The following is a 19,194-nucleotide window of genomic DNA, read 5'->3' on the forward strand; positions in this document are numbered from 1 at the left end:
CTGGAATCCTGCTGTATTTTCTGTATTTAAAAGGAGAACTAATCCATTGCTCTAACCGTGTTTTCTGTGGGTCAGTGCTGGTCCACAAATGGTTGTCACTGGTCTGTGATAGAGGAACGAAACTGAGAGTAGACACCTACTCTTTTGATATTGCCACAACATTATTACTGTATTTTATAAAAGTAATGACCCACAACAAATTAGACATTTAAAAAAGTTTCATAACACTACAAATGTTTGAGAAGCACTTGAGCATGCAGGGTAGGGGTGGGGATGGGGGACTGACAGATGTCAAGCATCTGCTTCAGTCCTGTGGTTTTTATGAGGAGAACTGTCTCCACAAATCAGGGTCCCCACTCCTAGCCCAGTGTTTTGTGCTATGTCATTTTATTTCTTAAAGGTTCTATGTGGTAGAAATGTACTCGGTTACTAACTCCACCCTAGCCTTCCCTGGGAGAAAAATAATCATTATATTTGTTTTCTTTATCATAATTTTCCTAAAAAGTTAATTGTATTAAATACTTCCTACAGATAATTTACAACCTTCTCTGAAGACTTCCAAGATATTAGAACACTTAAAAGAAGACAGCTCAGAAGCTTCAAGTCAAGAAGAAGGTAAATGTCAATTCACTGGAATAAGTCCTTATTCCTGGTTTTAGAACAGGGATAGACAAACGGACCATTAGAACAGGTTAAGGAGCTGAGAAACAGACATATAGAAACTTGGAATGTGACAGGTAGCATTACAAATAAGTAGGGAAAGAATACACTATCCAGGCTTTCCAATAAAAAATCCTACCCTATATGATAAAAGCCTATGTGGTGGTGATGGCCTCACGCCGTAGCATCCCATCACTAGGAGGCTGCGTGCACAGCAGGCACGCGTGGGTGGGCGGACCTGCGTGCACGGCAAGGTGTGCGCGGGTGGGCGGGGACTTGACACTGTGAGTGCGTTGCAGAGGCGGGTCCCACAACTCCGTGCACCGAGGCCTAGGGTCTTGTGGGTGCCGGCGGGGGCTTGATGCTGCAAGAGACCCCCCTCCCACGACCCCCAAGTGCATGAATTTTGTGCACTGGGCCCCTAGTATATATGTAATTAGATGTGAATTACAAATTACATGTAACATATAAACTTAATGTAATATGTAAGATATAAAGCTTAAACATTTAAACATTAATATCTGGGATAAGAAGGCTTTCTTGACAAGGTGAAGCATGACCTGCATGCCCACTGTGGTTTAGTGATTGAGCATTGACCTATGAACTAGGAGATCACAGTTCGATTTTTGGTCAAAGTATGTGCCTGAGTTGCTGGCTCAATCCCCAGTTGGGGTGGGGGGGGCATGCAGGAGGCATCCAATCAATGATTCTCTCTCATCATTGATGTTTCTATCTCTCCCTCTCCCTTCCTCTCTCTAATCAATAAAAATATATTAAAAAATAATAATACAATATACAGATGATATATTATAGAATTGTACACCTGAAAACTATATAATTTTATTAATGTCACCCCAATAAATTCAATAAAAATGAATAAAATCGGTAGACTGCTCAACCAGTTGCTATGACATGCACTGACCACCCAGGGGCAGACACTCCAACCGGTAGGTTAGCTTGCTGCTAGGGTCTGGGTGAGAGGACCATACATGCTCCGGAGCCCTCCTGCAGTCCCTCCCTGGCTGGCTGGCCCCCATAGGCCCCAATTGGGACTGGGTAAGACAACCCCAATCGCCGACCAGACCGAGGAACCCCACCGTGCACGAATTCATGCACCAGGCCTCTAGTTTTAAAAATAAAAACAATGAGATGTCCTTTCACATTCTTTGGATTGGCAAAACATTTTTTTTCTGACATCAAGGATATGAAGTAATGGGAATTCTCATCTGCTGATGGGAACATAAATTGTCAAAACTATTTTGGACAGAATTTTGACATTGTGTAGTGAACTTAGAGGTAATTAATTTTATGCTACTGCCCGGCAATTTTACTTGTGTGAAAATTGTCCCTGTGTCGGGGACAGGGACTGGGGTTCTCAAGGTACCATTATGTGTAATAGCAAATGGATATTAACACAAATGCTTTAAATGTTAATAAAGTTATAAGTAAATTGTGACATACTCATATTCATGCTAGATGACACTTAAAACAATTATAGTATATTCAGACATGTAACACCACTGAATGTGTTTGTCAATACATATATGGGTAGTTAAAATAAAAAGCAGTTGCTGAAATATTTTCACTAGTTCACCTCGGTAGAGAGAGGGAGTTGAATGGAAGAGGGCCTTTAGTTGCTTCTGTGATATTTTGTTTCTTAATAAAAAGAGGCATAGAGACATCTGAGATGTGGGTACATGGGTGTGTGTTATATTAACAGATGTATATTTTTAATATTTGAGGCACTTCACTTTTTTAATTGTTTAAAAAAGGAGCTTAAAATTGAATGTTATAGTTTTGCAGTGGCATGCTCCTAGTAAACGTTCATAGTTTTGGAGGATAGTTAAGGAAATTCAGTCATTTATTGTATCTTTTGAAAAATTTATTCTTTAAGGAATTTTCTCTGAAAAGCACTCTGTAAGGACTGTCGACAATGTTAATATCACATAAATTAGTTGCATGATCCTGTTGGACTTTTGCAGAAGCCTTTAGTATAACAAATTTTTTTCCTCCACTCTAGATGTATTACAGCACACCATAATACATAAGAAACACACCGGGAAGTGTCCCACAGTGAAGTAAGTATCTAATTCCTAAAAGGAGAGATGTCTGTGCATTTTAAATCAGTATCTCATTTACTTTAATTACTGATAAATAGTTGGCTATAATTCTACCATTTTATTGCTCTCTTTCTAATTCTTCGAGTTGTAGAGTTAGGTCATTTATTCTCATTGTTTCTTGTTTCTTGCAGTAGGCTTGTAGAGCTATGAACTTCCCTCTCAAGACTGCTTTTGCTGTGTCCCATAGGTTTTGGATTGTTGTGTTTTCATTGTCATTCGTTGCCATGATGTTTTTTATTTCTTCTTTGATCTCACTGGTGACCCAGTCGTTGTTTAATAGCATGCTATTTAGTCTCCATGTGTTTGATTTTTTTGGATTATTTTTGTTGTAGTTGATTTCCAGTTTTATGCCTTTGTGGTCTGAGAAGATACTTGATATGATTTCAATTTTCTTGAATTTGAAGAGACTTTGTCTGTGACCCAATATATGGTCTATCTTTGAAGATGACAAATGTGCACCTGAGGAGAATGTATATTCTGTGGCTTTGGGGTGAAATGTTCTGAAGATGTCAATTAATTCCATCTGATCTAGTGAGTCATTTAGGATTGATGTTTCTTTGCTGAGTTTCTGTTTAGAGGATTTGTCCAGTGGCGATAATGGGGTGTTAAGGTCCCCTACTATGATTGTATTGCTGTCAATCTCTCCCTTGATCTTCTCCAGAAGCTTTCTTACGTATTTGGGTGCTCCTATATTGGGTGCATATATATTTACCAGAGTTATTTCTTCTTGTTGGACTGCTCCCTTTAGTATTATGAAGTGGCCTTCTTGATCTCTTTTTATGTCCTTCACTTTGAGATCTAATTTGTCAGATATAAGTATTGCTACCCCGGCTTTTTTTTCACTTCCATTGGCCTGAAAAACCTTTTTCCATCCCTTCACCATCAGTCTGTGTGCGTCTTTTTTTCTGAGGTGGGTTTCCTGTAGACAGCAGATATATGGGTCTTGTTTTCTTATCCACTCATTTACCCTATGCCTTTTGACTGGGGAATTTAATCCATTTACATTTAAAGTTATTGATAGAAACTTGTTAGTCGCCATTTTTGTTCTTTACCGCTGCGTTCCTTCTTTGTTTCCTGTTTTTTCTATTTACAGCAGACCCTTTAGCATTTCTTGCATTGCTGGTTTGGTTGTAATAAACTCCCGTAGACCATTTTTGTCTGTGAAGCTCCTGATTTGACCCTCAATTTTGATTGATAGCCTCGCTGGGTATAGTATTCTTGGATTCAGACCCTTCCTTTGCATGACTTTGTATATTTCATTCCATTCCCTTCTTGCCTGATGTGTTTCTGTTGAGAAATCGGTCGCTAGTCTGATGGGGGATCCTTTGTAGGTAACTTTCTGTCTCTCTCTGGCTGCTTTTAAGATTCTTGCTTTGTCGTTGGTGTTTGCCAATTTAATTATTATGTGCCTTGGTGTCGGTCTTTTCGGGTTCATTTTGTTTGGGACTCTGTGAGCTTCTTGGATTTGTGTGAGTTTTTTCCTCCCTATATCAGGGAAATTTTCTGTTACTATTTTTTCAAACAGGTTTTCTATTCCTTGCTCAGTTTCCTCTCCTTCTGGCACCCCTATTATTCGGATGTTGTTTCGTTTAGCATTGTCCCAGAGTTCTCTTAGGCTCTCTTCCTGCTTTTTAATTTTTTTTTCTAGAAGCTGTTCTGTTTGGGTATTTTTTTCTACCTTGTCTTCTAGCTCGCTGATACGGTCCTCTGCTTCTTCTAGTCTACTGTTGATGCTTTCTATTGAGTTCTTTATGGCAGTGATGTCGTTTTTCATTTCTTCTTGGTTTCTCTTCATTTCCTCTTGGTTCTTCTTCATTTCCTCTTGGTTTCTACACATATTGTTGAATTGGTCTTCCATTCTTTTCATCCACCTTATGACCATTACTCTGAATTCTTTCTCTGACAGGTTGCTTGCCTCCATTGCCTCTATTTCGTTTACTTCCTTTTCTGAAGATGCCTGTTTTTCTTTCATATTTGGGTTGGTTCTTTGTTTTACCATGATTTCTCTTCTCAAGGTGTTTGGTTATGTAGATCTCTCTCTGTTGCGCTGATTCAAAGGCACAAAATACAACACAACAAGGCACAACGTACAAGGCACCAAACTAAATGCATTCACAATATTAATAACCCCAAATAAAGGTGACCCCCCCGAGCGATGAGAATTAGGGGATAAAGAAGAAAAAAGAGAAAAATATTAGAGAGAAAAATAAAAAACAAAAAGGAGTGCTGAAATGAGATTGGGAAAAGGGAGAGAAAAAAAAAAAAAAACCACAAAAAGACCAAAAAAAAAAACAACAACAACAAAAACAAAAAAAAAAAAACAAAAAAAATTAAGAGAATGAAATAGAGGTGGGGAAGAGGCTATTTGTATGGGGAGAGCGAGGGAATGGAAATTAGATATATAAGTAGGGTGAAATTTAGACAGTGGGTAGAAAGAAGGAATAGGTAAAATCCAAAGCAGGAATAGGGTAAGAGAAACAGGACAACAAAAGGGGAAAAGTGAGGAAGAGAGTTTTGGCTTAAGGGTAAATGTGAAATAGAGAGAAATGATGCTAAAGGAACGATGAAAATAGAGTGTAGAACACTAATCCCAAAATAAAATAAAGAAAAATAAAAAAAATAATAATAAAAAATAAAATGACACTTGAAAAAATGGTAAAAGGATAGCAGTAATACTGGTTAAAAAATGTAGTAATTAAAAAGGTAAAATCAGGTGATGAAAAAAATAAAAAATAAAAAAAAATAAAATAGGTTCTTAATGAAATGGTGAAAAAAGAATTAAAAAATATATATATATAAAAATATTTGGAAGTGAAGGTGCTTCAGATCTTCCACTCTTCTTTTTGGCACGCCTCAGTCCTGCCAGGCATTCAGGGGAGTGTTGAACTTCCCTGCGATACACTGTCCCTCCGTGCAGTAAACCACAGACCTGATTTTAAGGCAGGTTGTATTTTTTTACCAGACTGCCTTTATTTGTGATGGCAAAAGAGACAGTTCGTGGCTCTGCCTCTGGGTGGCAGTGTGTCTGGATTTACCACCGAGGCTCTAAGTCCTCTCTATCAGTAGGGTTTTGTCCTCTATGGTATTTCCCAACTGATTCAGGAAAGACCACTGCCCAGAGCTGGTTCCTTGCCACTGTCCGCTGTTTCCCAGGCTCCCCAAAAAGAACTTTCCCCTACAGGCTCTGCGAATGACCCCAACTGGGGAATCCCATGCGCTGGGTTTAATAATCAAATGCACGGATCTAAGGGGAACTGTAACAAGAGCCTGATAGTTGTGCGAATTCACAAGCCTCCACCTTCCAGGTCTGCGCACAGTCTCCGCGCGCAGTCTCCGCGCGCCCACTCGCCCCTGGCACCAAGCAGCCAGCAGATTGGCAAAGTCCAAGGCTGCTCCTTTACATCCAGTCCAGCTATGGGCTCATTTTTCGCGTTCCCTTCTGCCAGCAGCCCTGTGGGGCCCCTTCCCCACTCGCGGGTCACGCTGGTCCCAGCGGCTGCGGACTCTGTGGGGCGCAGATTCCGCCCCGCGCGCGCGAGCTCGGTCCTCCCTCCAACCCGAACTGCAAACCGCACCTTTAGGGGATGTCCAACCTTTCTGTGAGAAGAAGCAGTGCTCTTCTGAGTTCACGCAGTCACGCTGCTTGAGATCCCTTGTTTCCAGGTTAGTAGCTGGTCTCTGGATGCCGGCAACAATCACCCAAGATGGCGCAGTCTCCGCTGCTTAGCTGGCGCACCAGGAGAGGCTTCAGCCGCAGTCTCCAACCGTCCTTTTTTTTTCCCTGGGGGGTTCTCAGTCTTTCCTAGCTGCAGACAGTCTCTCAGCTGAAAATCCTCTACCTATTCGGGCTGAATGTTACCCGTTTCAGCTGCTCACCCTTATCTGCTCCAGGACAAGGCACAGGACATGTCCGCTTATACCTCCGCCATTTTTCCCATCCTTCAATTCTACCATTTTATTATTTGCTTGTTATTTGTTGTGTATTTTCTCTGTTTTCTCCTTTCCTCCTTTTTTTTAAAAAAATTCTTTTTACTTTTATTAGTCTTGATCATTATACATTGTTTTTCAATTATGCTAGTGGTTGGTTATCCTGGAGATTATATTGTACATCTTTAACTTACAAAGATGTGATATTCGTTGTACTTGTACCACATACCATGTGAAGATCTCCAGTTACTTCACTTATCTTCTCCCAACTTACAAACTATAGCAGTTATGTATTTTAATTCTGTCTATATTTTAAACCTCATGAAACCTTTTTTTATTTATTTAGCATTGACCTTTCCATTGTTCTTCATTCCTTCCTGTGTGTCTAGTTACCCATCACTGTTCATTTTCCATCTAATTGAAGAAACCTTGAGTTATTTCCTATAATCATATCTGCCAGTGGTGAACTCACTTTGTTTTTATCTGTAAAAAATATTTATTTTGCCTTTATTTTCGATGTACATTTTTCCTGGGTATAAAATTCTAGGTTGGCAATTATTTTCTGCTAGCACTTTGAAACTCTACCTCATTTTATTGCACTTCACAGATATTGTGTCATGTACAAATTGAAGGTAAGACCCTCCACCACCATAAAGATTTTAGCTTGCTGAAGGCTCAGATGGTGGTTAGCATTTTTTAACAATAAAGTATTTTTTAATTAAGGATGCACATTGTGTTTTTATACATAATGCTATTTATTGCACACTTAATAGACTACAGTATAGTGTAAACATAACTTTTATATGCACTGGGAAACCAAAAAATTTGACCTGCTTTATTGTGATACTTGCTTTATGGCTGTGGTCTGGAACCAACAATATCTCTGAGGTATACCTTTAGTTTTACTGTCTTCCAGTCTAATAATGCCTTTGGTCCCTTACATCATATCCCCTTAGCCCAGCTCTGATTTCTTCTGCAAATTACATAAAGTCGGTCATTTATACTATTTCTGACTCCCTTCACATTACTGTTGTCCCACCACAAGCCCGTACCACAAGATTTTCCACCTTCTGCCCCAGGGCTTATGCAGATTCTTTGGGCCTTGCTTGGCCCTCAAGAAGTACAAGTTAATTTGCCTGGGGGGTGGGGTCAGTTGTCAACTGATGGGGGAGATCCAGCTTCCTGTCCTTTGGGTAGATAACTCTGAGAGGTCACAGCTGGTTTAAGCTGCTGTTGTTTATAGTGGCACCCTCAGTAATGGACCCACTCACATTGGTTTTTCTTCCTCTCCTACTTCATTCACCCATTCCTTGATCCTGTTTCCTGGGATCACCCCCCAGATTAACTACGAAATTCTAGATTCTGTTTTTTTAGGGGAAACTCAAATTTAAGACAGCTGGCATCCATTGTTTAGTCTTATAGTTGCTCTTTGGTAGTTTGTGTGCATTTTTCAGCTCTTTTTAGATTTTTTTCATTGTCTGGTTTTCAGTAGTTTTTCTACAATATATTTATAGCTTTCTTTGTTGCTTCATGAGTTTGAAGCTTGATACCTTTGGTTTTAGAGAAGTCCGAGCCATTGTCTCTGCAGATATTACTTCTTCCCTATTCTCTTTCTCCCTCTTCTAAGACTTGGAGTACCTATGTTAGACGTTTCACCATGTCCCATGTCTCTTAAACTTTTTTTGCATTTTCCATATTTTTTCCCTCTCAGTGCTCCAATCTATTTTCTGACCATATTTCCTCTTCACTGATTTTTTTTCATCTATCCATTCATTTCTTAATTTTGTTTCATTTTACAGTTCTAGAATTTAAATTTGGTTCTTTTTTATATTTCTCAATATTCTTGTAATCATTGATCCTGTTAAGCACTATTGTTTCAAAATCCTCCCACAGTAACTTCATTCTGGATTCTCTTTGTGTCTATTTCTATTGTCTGTTCCTTTTCAGACACATTATCCTGTCTCTTCTCATGCCTTAGATGTATGTAGTACTTAGTGATTCTCTCAAGATTGGGGTTACACTCCAACTATAAGTGGTATAGGATGGCCATTGCACAGAGTCTAAAGACAATACACAGCTGCTATATTTTTTAAAATCTTTATTGTTCAGATTATTACAGTTCCTCTTTTTTCCCACCATAGCTCCCATCCACCTGGTTCCCACCTCACTCTCTGCCCTTACCACCCCCCCCTCCACTGTCCTCATCCACAGGTGTTCGATTTTTGTCCAATCTCTTCCTGCACCCCCCCACACACTTCCCTCCTAAGAATTGTCTGTACACTCCCTTTCTATGCCCCTGATTCTATTATATTCACCAGTTTATTCTGTTCATCAAATTATTTATTCACTTGATTTTTAGATTCACTTGTTGATAGATATGTATTTGTTGTTCATAGTTTTTATCTTTACCTTTTCTTCTTCTTCCTCTTCTTAAAGGATACCTTTCAGCATTTCATATAATACTGGTTTGGTGGTAATGAACTCCTTTAGCTTTTTCTTATCTGTGAAGCTCTTTATCTCACCTTCAATTCTGAATGATAGCTTTGCTGGGTAAAGTAATCTTGGTTGTAGGTTCTTGCTATTCATCACTTTGAATATTTCTTGCCACTCCCTTCTGGCCTGCATAGTTTCTATTGAGAAATCAGCTGACAGTTGTATTGGTACTCCCTTGTAGGTAACTGACTGTTTTTCTCTTGCTGCTTTTAAGATTCTCTCTTTGTCTTTTGCTCTTGGCATTTTAATTATGATGTGTCTTGGTGTGGTCCTCTATGGATTCCTTTTGTTTGGGGTTCTCTGCGCTTCCTGGACTTGTAAGTCTAATTCTTTCACCAGGAAGGGGAAGTTTTCTGTCACTATTTCTTCAAATAGGTTCTCAATATCTTGCTCTCTCTCTTCTTCTGGCACCCCTATAATTTGGATGTTTGCTGGGGTCCAACCCCAGCAGGTCCAGGGTTCCCCAAAGGTGTGGACGGAGTCGGCGAAGAAGGAATGACACGGAGACAGCGTTCAGTTGATCAGCAGCCTAGCCAGGCTCTCTAGCCAGGATCCTCAGCCAAGTTCTGTTCAGGATCTCCAATGAAGTTCTGGTTAGGATCTCCAGCCAGGTTCTGTGTCCATGTTCTCTTGCTACGTTCTCCAGCCAGGTTCTCCAGGTTCTCTCGCCAAGTTCTGTCCAGGATCTTTTGCCATGTTCTCTCCAGCGAAGTTCTTCTGTCTCTAGGTTCTGTGTAGGTTCTGTCTTCTAATTTCTGTCTTGTTACATCTGTATTTATACCAGTTGATTCCAATCCTATCAATCTCTATTCCAAAGGTTAGGGCGTTTCTTATTCCATTCCAGGGAGTAAAGATTATGTAGCTTAAGCATGATTGTTAGTAAAGTGATTAATTACCTGCCTGGCACTTAGTTAAGAGGTTTTATTCCCTCCCTAACTTCAGGGGAAAATCCCTACCTGGGGAAACAACCTTTCTCAGAGACCTTGGTTAAAACACATAGTGCCAAGAAGGTGAGCAAACATATTAAGAACAGTATGCCATATATGCCAGGTCCCTTGAAACAGCAAGCATGGACCGGCTCCCGGCAGATGTTGGTACGCTTGAAGTTGTCCTAGAGGCTCCTTACACTATCTTCATATTTTTGGATTCTTTTTTCTTTTTGTTTTTCCGGTTGGGTGTTTTTTGCTTCTTCGTAATTCAAATCTTTGACTTGATTCTTAGGATCCTCTAATCTGCTGTTGGGTCTCTGTATAATATTTTTTATTTCAGTCAGTGTATGCTTAATTTCTAGTTGCTCCTTTTTCATATCCTCGAGCGTCTCACTAAATTTATCGGCGGTTTCTAGAAAATTCTTGAAAAACCTTATACGTGTGGTTCTGAACTTTATATCCTGTAGTTTGCTTTCCTCCATTTCTGTCATTTGTGACCTATTCCTTTGTCTCCGCATTTTGGCTGCTTCCCTGTGTTGGTAGAGTGGCTTTGTGTGCTAGGTGTCCTATAGGGCCCAGTGGTTTAGCCTCCCCAATTACCTGAGGTGGACACTCTTGGTACACCCCTTTGTGGGCTTTGTGCAGTCTTGTTGTAGTTAAGCCTTGATTGTTGTAGGTATCACTGGGAGGAATTGACCTCCAGGCCAATTGGCTGTGAGAATCAGCTGTGGTTATCGTGGGAGAACTTCTGTGCTGGAAACACCCTTCTGGGGCAAGACTTGCTTCAGTGGGGCTTTGGTGCTCACTGAGTCTACCCCCTGAATGTGTCCCTTATGGATCTGAGGAGTTATAATCTGGATGGTCCACTCTGACCACTGGGTACACTGGCTCTTGGATCTCTAAGAAGGTGGTAATTTAGCCTCTTCCTGAGTCTACCCAGCAGGAGCTACGGAGAGATCTGCAGATTCCTCTTCTTTGTTTGGAGTTTGGAGGTGCCTAGATGAGGCCCAGCTGTGAAGCAGTGCAAGCTGCTATGGGGCCTTGGGCCTTCTCTTGGATGTTCTAGGTCTCTCTGACCCAGCTGCAGTTAGTAAGGTAATTTTAGATTGCAAAGGGCCAGGGTATTCATATGCAAAAGCCTCTGCCACAGCTTTGGTGGGATGGGGTCTCAGTGAATCAACAGGGTGGAGCAAACAGCTATGGCTGATCCTCAGCCCTGTCCTAAGAGGCTCCGGGTCTCACTGTTACGCAGTAATCGCTGCAAGCACCTCTGAGAGAAAGCCGCCCTCGAGTTCTGCTCGATGCCAGACAGTCCAGTTTCTCCCCGTATGAGTCTGGGTCCCCAGGGACTTGCCCGGAACTGGAGTTCAGAGCAGTCTGGAGCTTGTGTCTCCCTCCCGATTGAAAGAGACAACCGCGTCCTCAGTGCCAGCCCTTTCCGTGTGCGCCTCCATACCTTTGCACTTTACTTCCATACTGCACCTCCTCTGAGTTTCAGTGTGCTTTTCTCTTTCTTTCTAGTTGTAGAATTTCCACTCGGCCAGCCTTCCTGTGGTTCTGGATGATGTCCATTTTGTCTTTTAGTTGTATTTTTGAAGTGGTTGTGCGAGGCAGCAATTTCCGGTGTTTACATATGCCACCGTCTTGGTTTCTCCTCCACAACTGTTATTAATCTCCTTAGAGACAGGGGCTTATTTTTAAATAGGTAACATAGCTGTGTACTGGTTTATTCTCGTAATATACTTGTTTCCTGTAGTGTATTTTGTATATAGTAAAGAAAGTGTTACCATAGCTTCCTCATTGTATGATATAGTAGGTTAGATTATTGAGAACAGATATTCATATTTGTATAAACTTTCCTTTTGATAGCACCGTTGGTACAAGTTGTTCTCCATTGGATGGGCTGTCCATGCAGTATTCTGAAGAGAATGGCATTGTGGACTGGAGGAGCCAAAGCTGCACTATGATTCAGCACCCAGAGCACTGTGCGGCCTTAGCTGACCAGGTATTTATGAGGGCTTTGTTTTGTCTTCATGCCATACGGTTAAAGCATTGCTACTCAGTAAGAATCGAGTTCTGTAAGCATTATTATGTCAGAGAGTATATCTGGTAAGGATGACTGAAGGAATGTTTGTGTTAAACTTCAAATTTAATTGGTTTATATGATCTAAGCTCTTCTGAGACCTGAAAAAGTTTATTTAGATTACTTTTATTGCTCAAAAAATTAATACATTTTAATATGATGCCTAAAACATTGATTCTAACTAGTGATACATTATATTGTTATACCAATATTTTGCTTCTGAAAGAATTAATTCACATTTCTGTCACTATATTGCTACTGGTGATGTGAATGTTGAAACTGACCTCCCCTCATGAGTAGTTGGGCCAGTTGCTGGCCCTCCTGAGTATAATGAGGACATACTCGCTCCCTTAGGGTATGGTAGGATCAGAAAGCACAGGGCTCTCAAGAGTGTTCAGGTACTATGGCACCCCAGGTGCAGGGAGAGTGCTTGCTGTTGTAGTCCTGGAGAGGACCACTTTCTCTCTAAAGAATAGATTTGTTAACCAGATTTTCATTTTTGGACAATACTCAGATTCAAATGTTAACCTTTACTGGAATATTTTTTTTCATGAACTAAAGCATTAAAGCAGATTTTGAGAAAGTGTATGTTATCTTAATCCAGCGGTTCTCAACCGTGGGTCACGACCCCTTTGGCGGTCGAACGACCCTTTCACAGGGGTCACCTAAGACCATCCTGCATATCAGATATTTACATTACAATTCATAACAGTAGCAACATTACAGTTATGAAGTAGCAACGAAAATAATTTTATGGTTGGGTCACAACATGAGGAACTATATTTAAAGGACCAGAAGGTTGAGAACCACTGTCTTAATCATACTTACTTTATGGCCTGTTTTCAGAGTATATTGTTTAAACTTGTTCTGCCTTCACTTCAGTGCCTGCACACCTTTTCTTGTTAGTTGAAAAAATTGTGTATCGCAGTTTTACCAACCTGAACTTTAAGAAAATACTAAGTAAACCTATAGCAAGTACAATCACTTGATTGTGTTTTATGTAGTCAAGAAAATTCAAGTCCATTTTTAAAGCAAAATACTAAATAGATATTTTTCTTCTCATGATTAACAATATTAAGTATTTGTCGGGGATTATAAAAATTTTAGTGGTTCTGGTAGGTAACTTCAAAAATAAGTTGAAAAATAAAAATCTATTAGAATATACAACTGGGAATGTATCATTTTAATCTTGATAGCAGAATAAGAGGATACCTTCCAAAGTGAGGTGTTAACTTTAGTCTGATTTCTTTCTATTCTCTCCACTAGCATTCAAGTGAAAAACGAAGCTTATCTTCAATAAATAAGAAGAAAGGAAAGCCACAAATAGAAAAGTAGGTTCAATTTAATGTCTCCAGTAATAGAAATTGGTAAGAAGGGGCAACATACAGCATTTGATTTTGGGCACATTTAATTTATGTAGTATAAGTAGTATCTTTCCATTAGTTTTCTTTATATTTTTACCTCTAGGCTTTATTTTTTAGTGCAGAATAATCAACATATGCAAGTGATAAAAATAAAGCTCTTGTATTATATTCAGTTTGGAGGGGCAAAACTCTCAGAACTGTACATCAAATCTTTTTTTTTTTTTTTTTAAATATATTTTATTGATTTTTTACAGAGAGGAAGGGAGAGAGATAGAGAGTTAGAAACATCGATGAGAGAGAAACATCGACCAGCTGCCTCCTGCACATCCCCCACTGGGGATATGCCCGCAACCCAGGTACATGCCCTTGACCGGAATCGAACCCGGGACCCCTCAGTCTGCAGGCCGACGCTCTATCCACTGAGCCAAACCGGTCTCGGCTGTACATCAAATCTTGCTTTTAGAGTATACCTTACTAAAAAAAGTTTTAATTATAAAAATAAGGGGAATTTTAGTAATACTATTGTTCTTAATGTGTTCTCTGCAGAACCTTATAAAACTGTTGGTAACTTGTATACTTTTGGTTTAGAGAGAAAATTAAGAAAACTGACAACAGATTGAATAGTAGAATAAATGGTATTAGACTCTCCACGCCTCAGCATGCCCAGGGTGGTTCTGTGAAAGGTAAGAATGTACTTATTTCAAATACCCGTCGCCGAAATGTCTTTAGTATACCTTTTGTAGTAGGAATTGAGCTGTTATGTCAAATCCTGACATGCTTTTATCCTGCGTCGATGTGAATAGCAGTGTCTGAATTAAACAGTTCTGAAGTATTAATTAATGGCATTAATGTAGGATATATGACTTGTCCATGGAGTTTACTACAGTTCTGCTGACCCAGCTCTTCTCTCCTCTGCTGCCAGCAGCCTCCTCACCTGTTACCGTCTCAAGCTGGTCCCTGCTCCAGAGGAGAGGTCCAGGAGACCTGGCAGGCCTTTCCCACCCTCCTGGCAACTGGGACCCATTCTTATAGAAAGTCATTTTTAGAATCTATTCACTTTTTCATGTTTAATAACTGTCCTGAGAGTTTATGGTACTTTAGAGGAATTCAGACCCTCATTCTTATTGTACTAGATTTGTGTGGTTTTCGTTTACCCATTGTTATTTTAAGGTCCCTTTATTTTGGGGTGAAAGGTTATGTGTTCATTTGACTGAGAGATGTCCCTTCTGCTGGTTCATTGATAATTTTTCTGTGTTAGTTTACCTTTACTATCAATAGTAAAGATAAAAAAGAATACAAGCCCACAGACTACTAGGAGAATGTTTTGTGCATTTGTGTACCTAATACTGGACTGATCGCACAAATAAGGATTTTAAATTGAGGTGTTATTCAAATGTTACTACATTAAGGTGTGATGCAACATAAATAACCAGAATATTTTTAATGGAGTGTTTTTTAACTAGACATTTGTTTAGAAAGATTGAATAAAGGAATGTGGTTAATTTTGACTATAAAATCATCAGACCAACTCATTGAATAAATTAACTGAGCTGTCTTTGTTGGGGGGGTTGGGGTGGAAATAGCATGGGGGGAAAAAACCATGTTGTTTAGGAGTATATTTTAACATTTTGATGTTTCCTGTGGTAATGGCAGCTAAAAGGAGGAGGAAAAAGCTGAAATAAGACAAAAGGTCTCTGCCAATGGATGATTGGAAATAGCTTTTGCCAGGTCTCCCTGTCTGTTCTTGCCTCCTTCAAGTTTTTTTTCTACACTGCCACCATTTTGTCTTCTAAAGCATATACAATAAATCAGGTCATTTTCCAGTTAAAACTCTTGTCAAATACAGGGGTGGGCAAAAGGAGATTTGCAGTTGTTTGTATGGAAAAATAATAAGTAAATAATACAAGAAAAACTGTTTTACTCACAACTGTAAACCTACTTTTGCCCCACCTTATACATACCACCGTCACAAGATCACTCTCTTGTCTCACATAATTTGGGAACTGGTGCTCACCAAAGAAGTTTGTGACACTTCTCTCCTTTTTAGCTTCATATTTTCAGAGGAGAAATGTGTGGATTTTCAGACAGATACGTGTTTGAATCTTGTACTCCACCACTTTCTTAAATGTGTGGCCTCTCTGAAGCCTTAGTTTTCTCACTTGTACAATAGGAATAATGCCTACTTTACCGGATTGTAAAAAATGTATTGTGAAAGCATTTAGCTAGCACCGAGTACATGGGTGTTCAATAATTTAGTTCCTTTTCACTAGTCTAGGTTAAAAGAAAACACATGTGCTATAAAGTTGATTAAGAACTTTTTAATAATATCTCAAGTTCCAATTTCTTTCTCTGTTTTCAAATATTATGAAAGTACAACTTCAGGATGTTTAAGATAAACCTTATTCTGTCTGTTTTATCTTGTATATACATGTCACTGATTCATATATACTTACAGTTATAGAGCATGATTATAAATAAAATATACTTTGTACAACTTGTCTCATTGATGTCAAATGTAGCTCAGATGTTTGCTGTCTCCAACTTATGAAAAACTCTTGTTTATTTCTCCTTAAAATATTAAGATATCAAGGAATTACCTAAAGCATTCAGTGAACTCATGATATATTTTGATTTCTTTTTTTATGGAACAATCATGCATATCATAAAATGTGGATACTAGATTGAAACTGAAAATATTGGGTCCTTCTGATTTGTATGTTATTCAGATCTTTAAATAATCCAGTCTAGTTTAAGATAAGTATTATTTGTTTTTAATTTAAAATTTTAACTTTTATTTTGAGTAATAATACATTAGTGTAGTTTGACATTCTAAAGGTACAAAAAGGAACAAAATAACCCCTCACAGTCCCCCTCCATGTGGCTGCCTCCCCAAAAGCTCTCAGTGCTGGTCATCATCAGTATTCTTTACAGTGTTTTTGCTTTAAAACTTCATGCATTAATTCTCTCTGCTGAAAAGATGTACGATTTACCTTGTCTACACTATTAAGAACTCTGTTACAGTGTATCACCCGTGTTTCTTCCACCCTGCCCTTCTGTTGCTGATTGTGGCACCAAAAAGCTTGGGGAGAATGAGGTGGTTGACTTCTCAATTTCTTTTAAAAGGCTTTAGTGATTTAAATGTCTCTGACTTTATTTAATTGTGGTTCTGATGTACCTAAACAGTTAAGTGTAATTTCTATTTGTTCATATATACTAATAGCCAGGATTTTTATTGTTAGAATAGTGGCTAATGTAAGTTTTTGCTTTTTGTCGTCTTGCATGATCTTTTACCCTGTGAGACATGATAACAAATAAAGAAGTTTATATCTCTATTTATAAGGGCGATTTGTGGAATATCCTTTGGCATATCCTCACCTTCACACCTTCTGACTCTAGGGTATCACATAATTTCTCATAAAAATTCCAAAGACTCTACACAATTCCTAAGTACCTTTGAGATGTTCAAAAAGAGAAAATTATGTTTAGTGTAGATTTATGTATTTAGTTCTTTGAAAACTACAGATTAATATGTGATAATTTGGTGCATTGAATGTTTACTAGCTATATAATCTAAAGAAAATAATTTTTAAAATTGTGTCATTTTGAGAAATAGCTGCATTAAAAGCACACATGCACACACATTCTGTAGTTTCACTGTCTGAGTTTTAGTGAGCAAATCTCAGCTCACCTGATCCCACTGGTTTCCTTTTTAGCCTGTCATTTTTGGTTTGAGATTGTCATGTTGAATCTTTGATTCTCTTAATCCTTAAATTGTTAATTTTGTTATATGCTGGTTGAAATATATATATGCAGAAGTTCCATATGTGCCACAGTTTTAGAGTTTCCAATTTTGTTAGTCCAATTTAATGCCAGGTTTTGGCCATCATGGTACATAAATTTGTCTCTGGGTAGCCATTGGTGTTGATGTGCATCCCTTGGTCACACTGTGACTGGTAATTCAAAACCTATTATTGTACACTAGAGGCTCGGTGCACAACATTTGTGCACTGAGGGGGGGGCGGGCGGTGGGTAGGGACCTTTAGCCTGGCCTGCACCCTCTCGCAGTCCGGGACCCCTTGGGGAATATCCACTTGCCGCCACTGCGCTCAACAGCTGTGAGCCTGGCTTCTGGCTGAGCAGCACTCCCCCCTGTGGGAGCGCACTGACCACCAGGGGGCAGCTCCTGTGTTGAGCGTCTGCCCCCTGGTGGTCAGTGCGTGTCATAGCAACTGGTCATTCTGCCTTTTGGTCGATTTGCATATTAGCCTTTTTTTTTTTTTTTTTTAGGATAAGTATACTCCAGATAACTTTTCTGTAAAATCATTACTTGCCCAATAACTCTTCAGCCACTTACAGCCTCATGAGATTTTGTTCAGTTTTTCTGTGGTAGTTTGGCATTTTATTACTCAAAAGGAATTAGCAATATTTAATGACTTTATTGTTATTCAGTATTTATTCACTATTGTAGTTGGGCTAGGCTAGGTTATCTTTTAACAATTGCTGCAAATTTAGTCCATTCAAAAGGCATAGCTTAGTCAACTAACTTGGTCATCACAAACCATATCTTTTCTCTAACACATATTTTGTCCAAGTGATTAATAGTTATTACCTTTCATTGGTTTTACCAAGTTGCCATGGAAATAATTCACTCATCTATAGTTCTAAAAGATCCCTCTGAAATCCCTCTTATGAGGATTTATGCACTAAACTATTCACTAAGCAAGTTGAATGCTGTTGCAAGGTAGGAACTATAGATTTACAGAAATGAATAGGACAGTACCCTAAATTAGGGGCAGTGCAGGAATGTACAATACTAGGTATACCAATAATCTCGCCTCTGTATTCAAAAGAGATGTAGCTAATTGATCATGACAGCTTTTGCACTTCACCCCCAACACTGCCTCTGTGTCACCTTGGCTTCTAGGCAGAACTCAAAAGAGCTTCTCAGTCCACTAGATAGGATTTTACTCCTTTTGAATACTCAGGCATAGTAATTTTAACTGAATGGGGATTTTTGGCAATCAGTTCTATTCTTGAGGTCTTTTAAGGAATGAATGTCCAACAAGTTCTGAGAAGTTAAAATATTTAGACTTCAAAAATGGCCCAGTATGCTGTTGTTATTGGACAAGACCCTACAAAGAACCTTAACTCTGATTTTTTTAAAGTCAATAAGATTGACATTTTCCTCTGCCTTTGTTGTTTTAAGAATGTATTTATAAATTATTTTCAATTAAAATTGTGATTTAATAGTGAATTTTTACCTAGGTTAGATACCAGCTTTTTAGGTAATTGTAGGAAAACTGAAACAAAAACAAAAAATTGCAGATGTAACTTATTTCTACTGGTTCAATTCAGAATTTAATTTACTTAACATGATTTTTAAAAATAGAATTATTATTTTTAGATGCGAATTTGGACATTGGATCTGGACATGACACATGTGGAGAAACATCTTCAGAGAGTTACAGTTCTCCCTCTAGCCCACGACATGATGGAAGAGAGAGTTTTGAAAGTGAAGAAGAAAAAGACAGAGGTTTGCTCTTTGGAGTGAACATGGGGGTAGTGGAGGGTAATACGTGTTGTCTCTTAAAATCAGTCATACATAAGTAATTTTATGT

The 19,194-nt window shown here is 38.9% G+C and overlaps 1 protein-coding gene across 1 annotated transcript in view; it reads left to right on the forward strand.

Annotated features, from left to right (window-relative positions):
- ZCCHC2 (zinc finger CCHC-type containing 2) overlaps positions 1–19,194 on the forward strand; it is a gene marked incomplete at its 5' end in the record, with an annotated part of 57,686 nt that overhangs the window by 29,682 nt on the left and 8,810 nt on the right. The window contains 6 exons of the mRNA XM_081096660.1: positions 532–615; positions 2,681–2,738; positions 11,999–12,134; positions 13,479–13,543; positions 14,165–14,259; positions 18,981–19,109. Coding sequence (XP_080952786.1) covers positions 532–615; positions 2,681–2,738; positions 11,999–12,134; positions 13,479–13,543; positions 14,165–14,259; positions 18,981–19,109 — 567 coding nt within the window. The remainder of the gene's footprint in view (positions 1–531; positions 616–2,680; positions 2,739–11,998; positions 12,135–13,478; positions 13,544–14,164; positions 14,260–18,980; positions 19,110–19,194) is intronic.

This window comes from Myotis nattereri (assembly GCF_964212035.1).
Source record: "Myotis nattereri genome assembly, chromosome: 8".
NCBI classification, from domain to species: domain Eukaryota; kingdom Metazoa; phylum Chordata; class Mammalia; order Chiroptera; family Vespertilionidae; genus Myotis; species Myotis nattereri.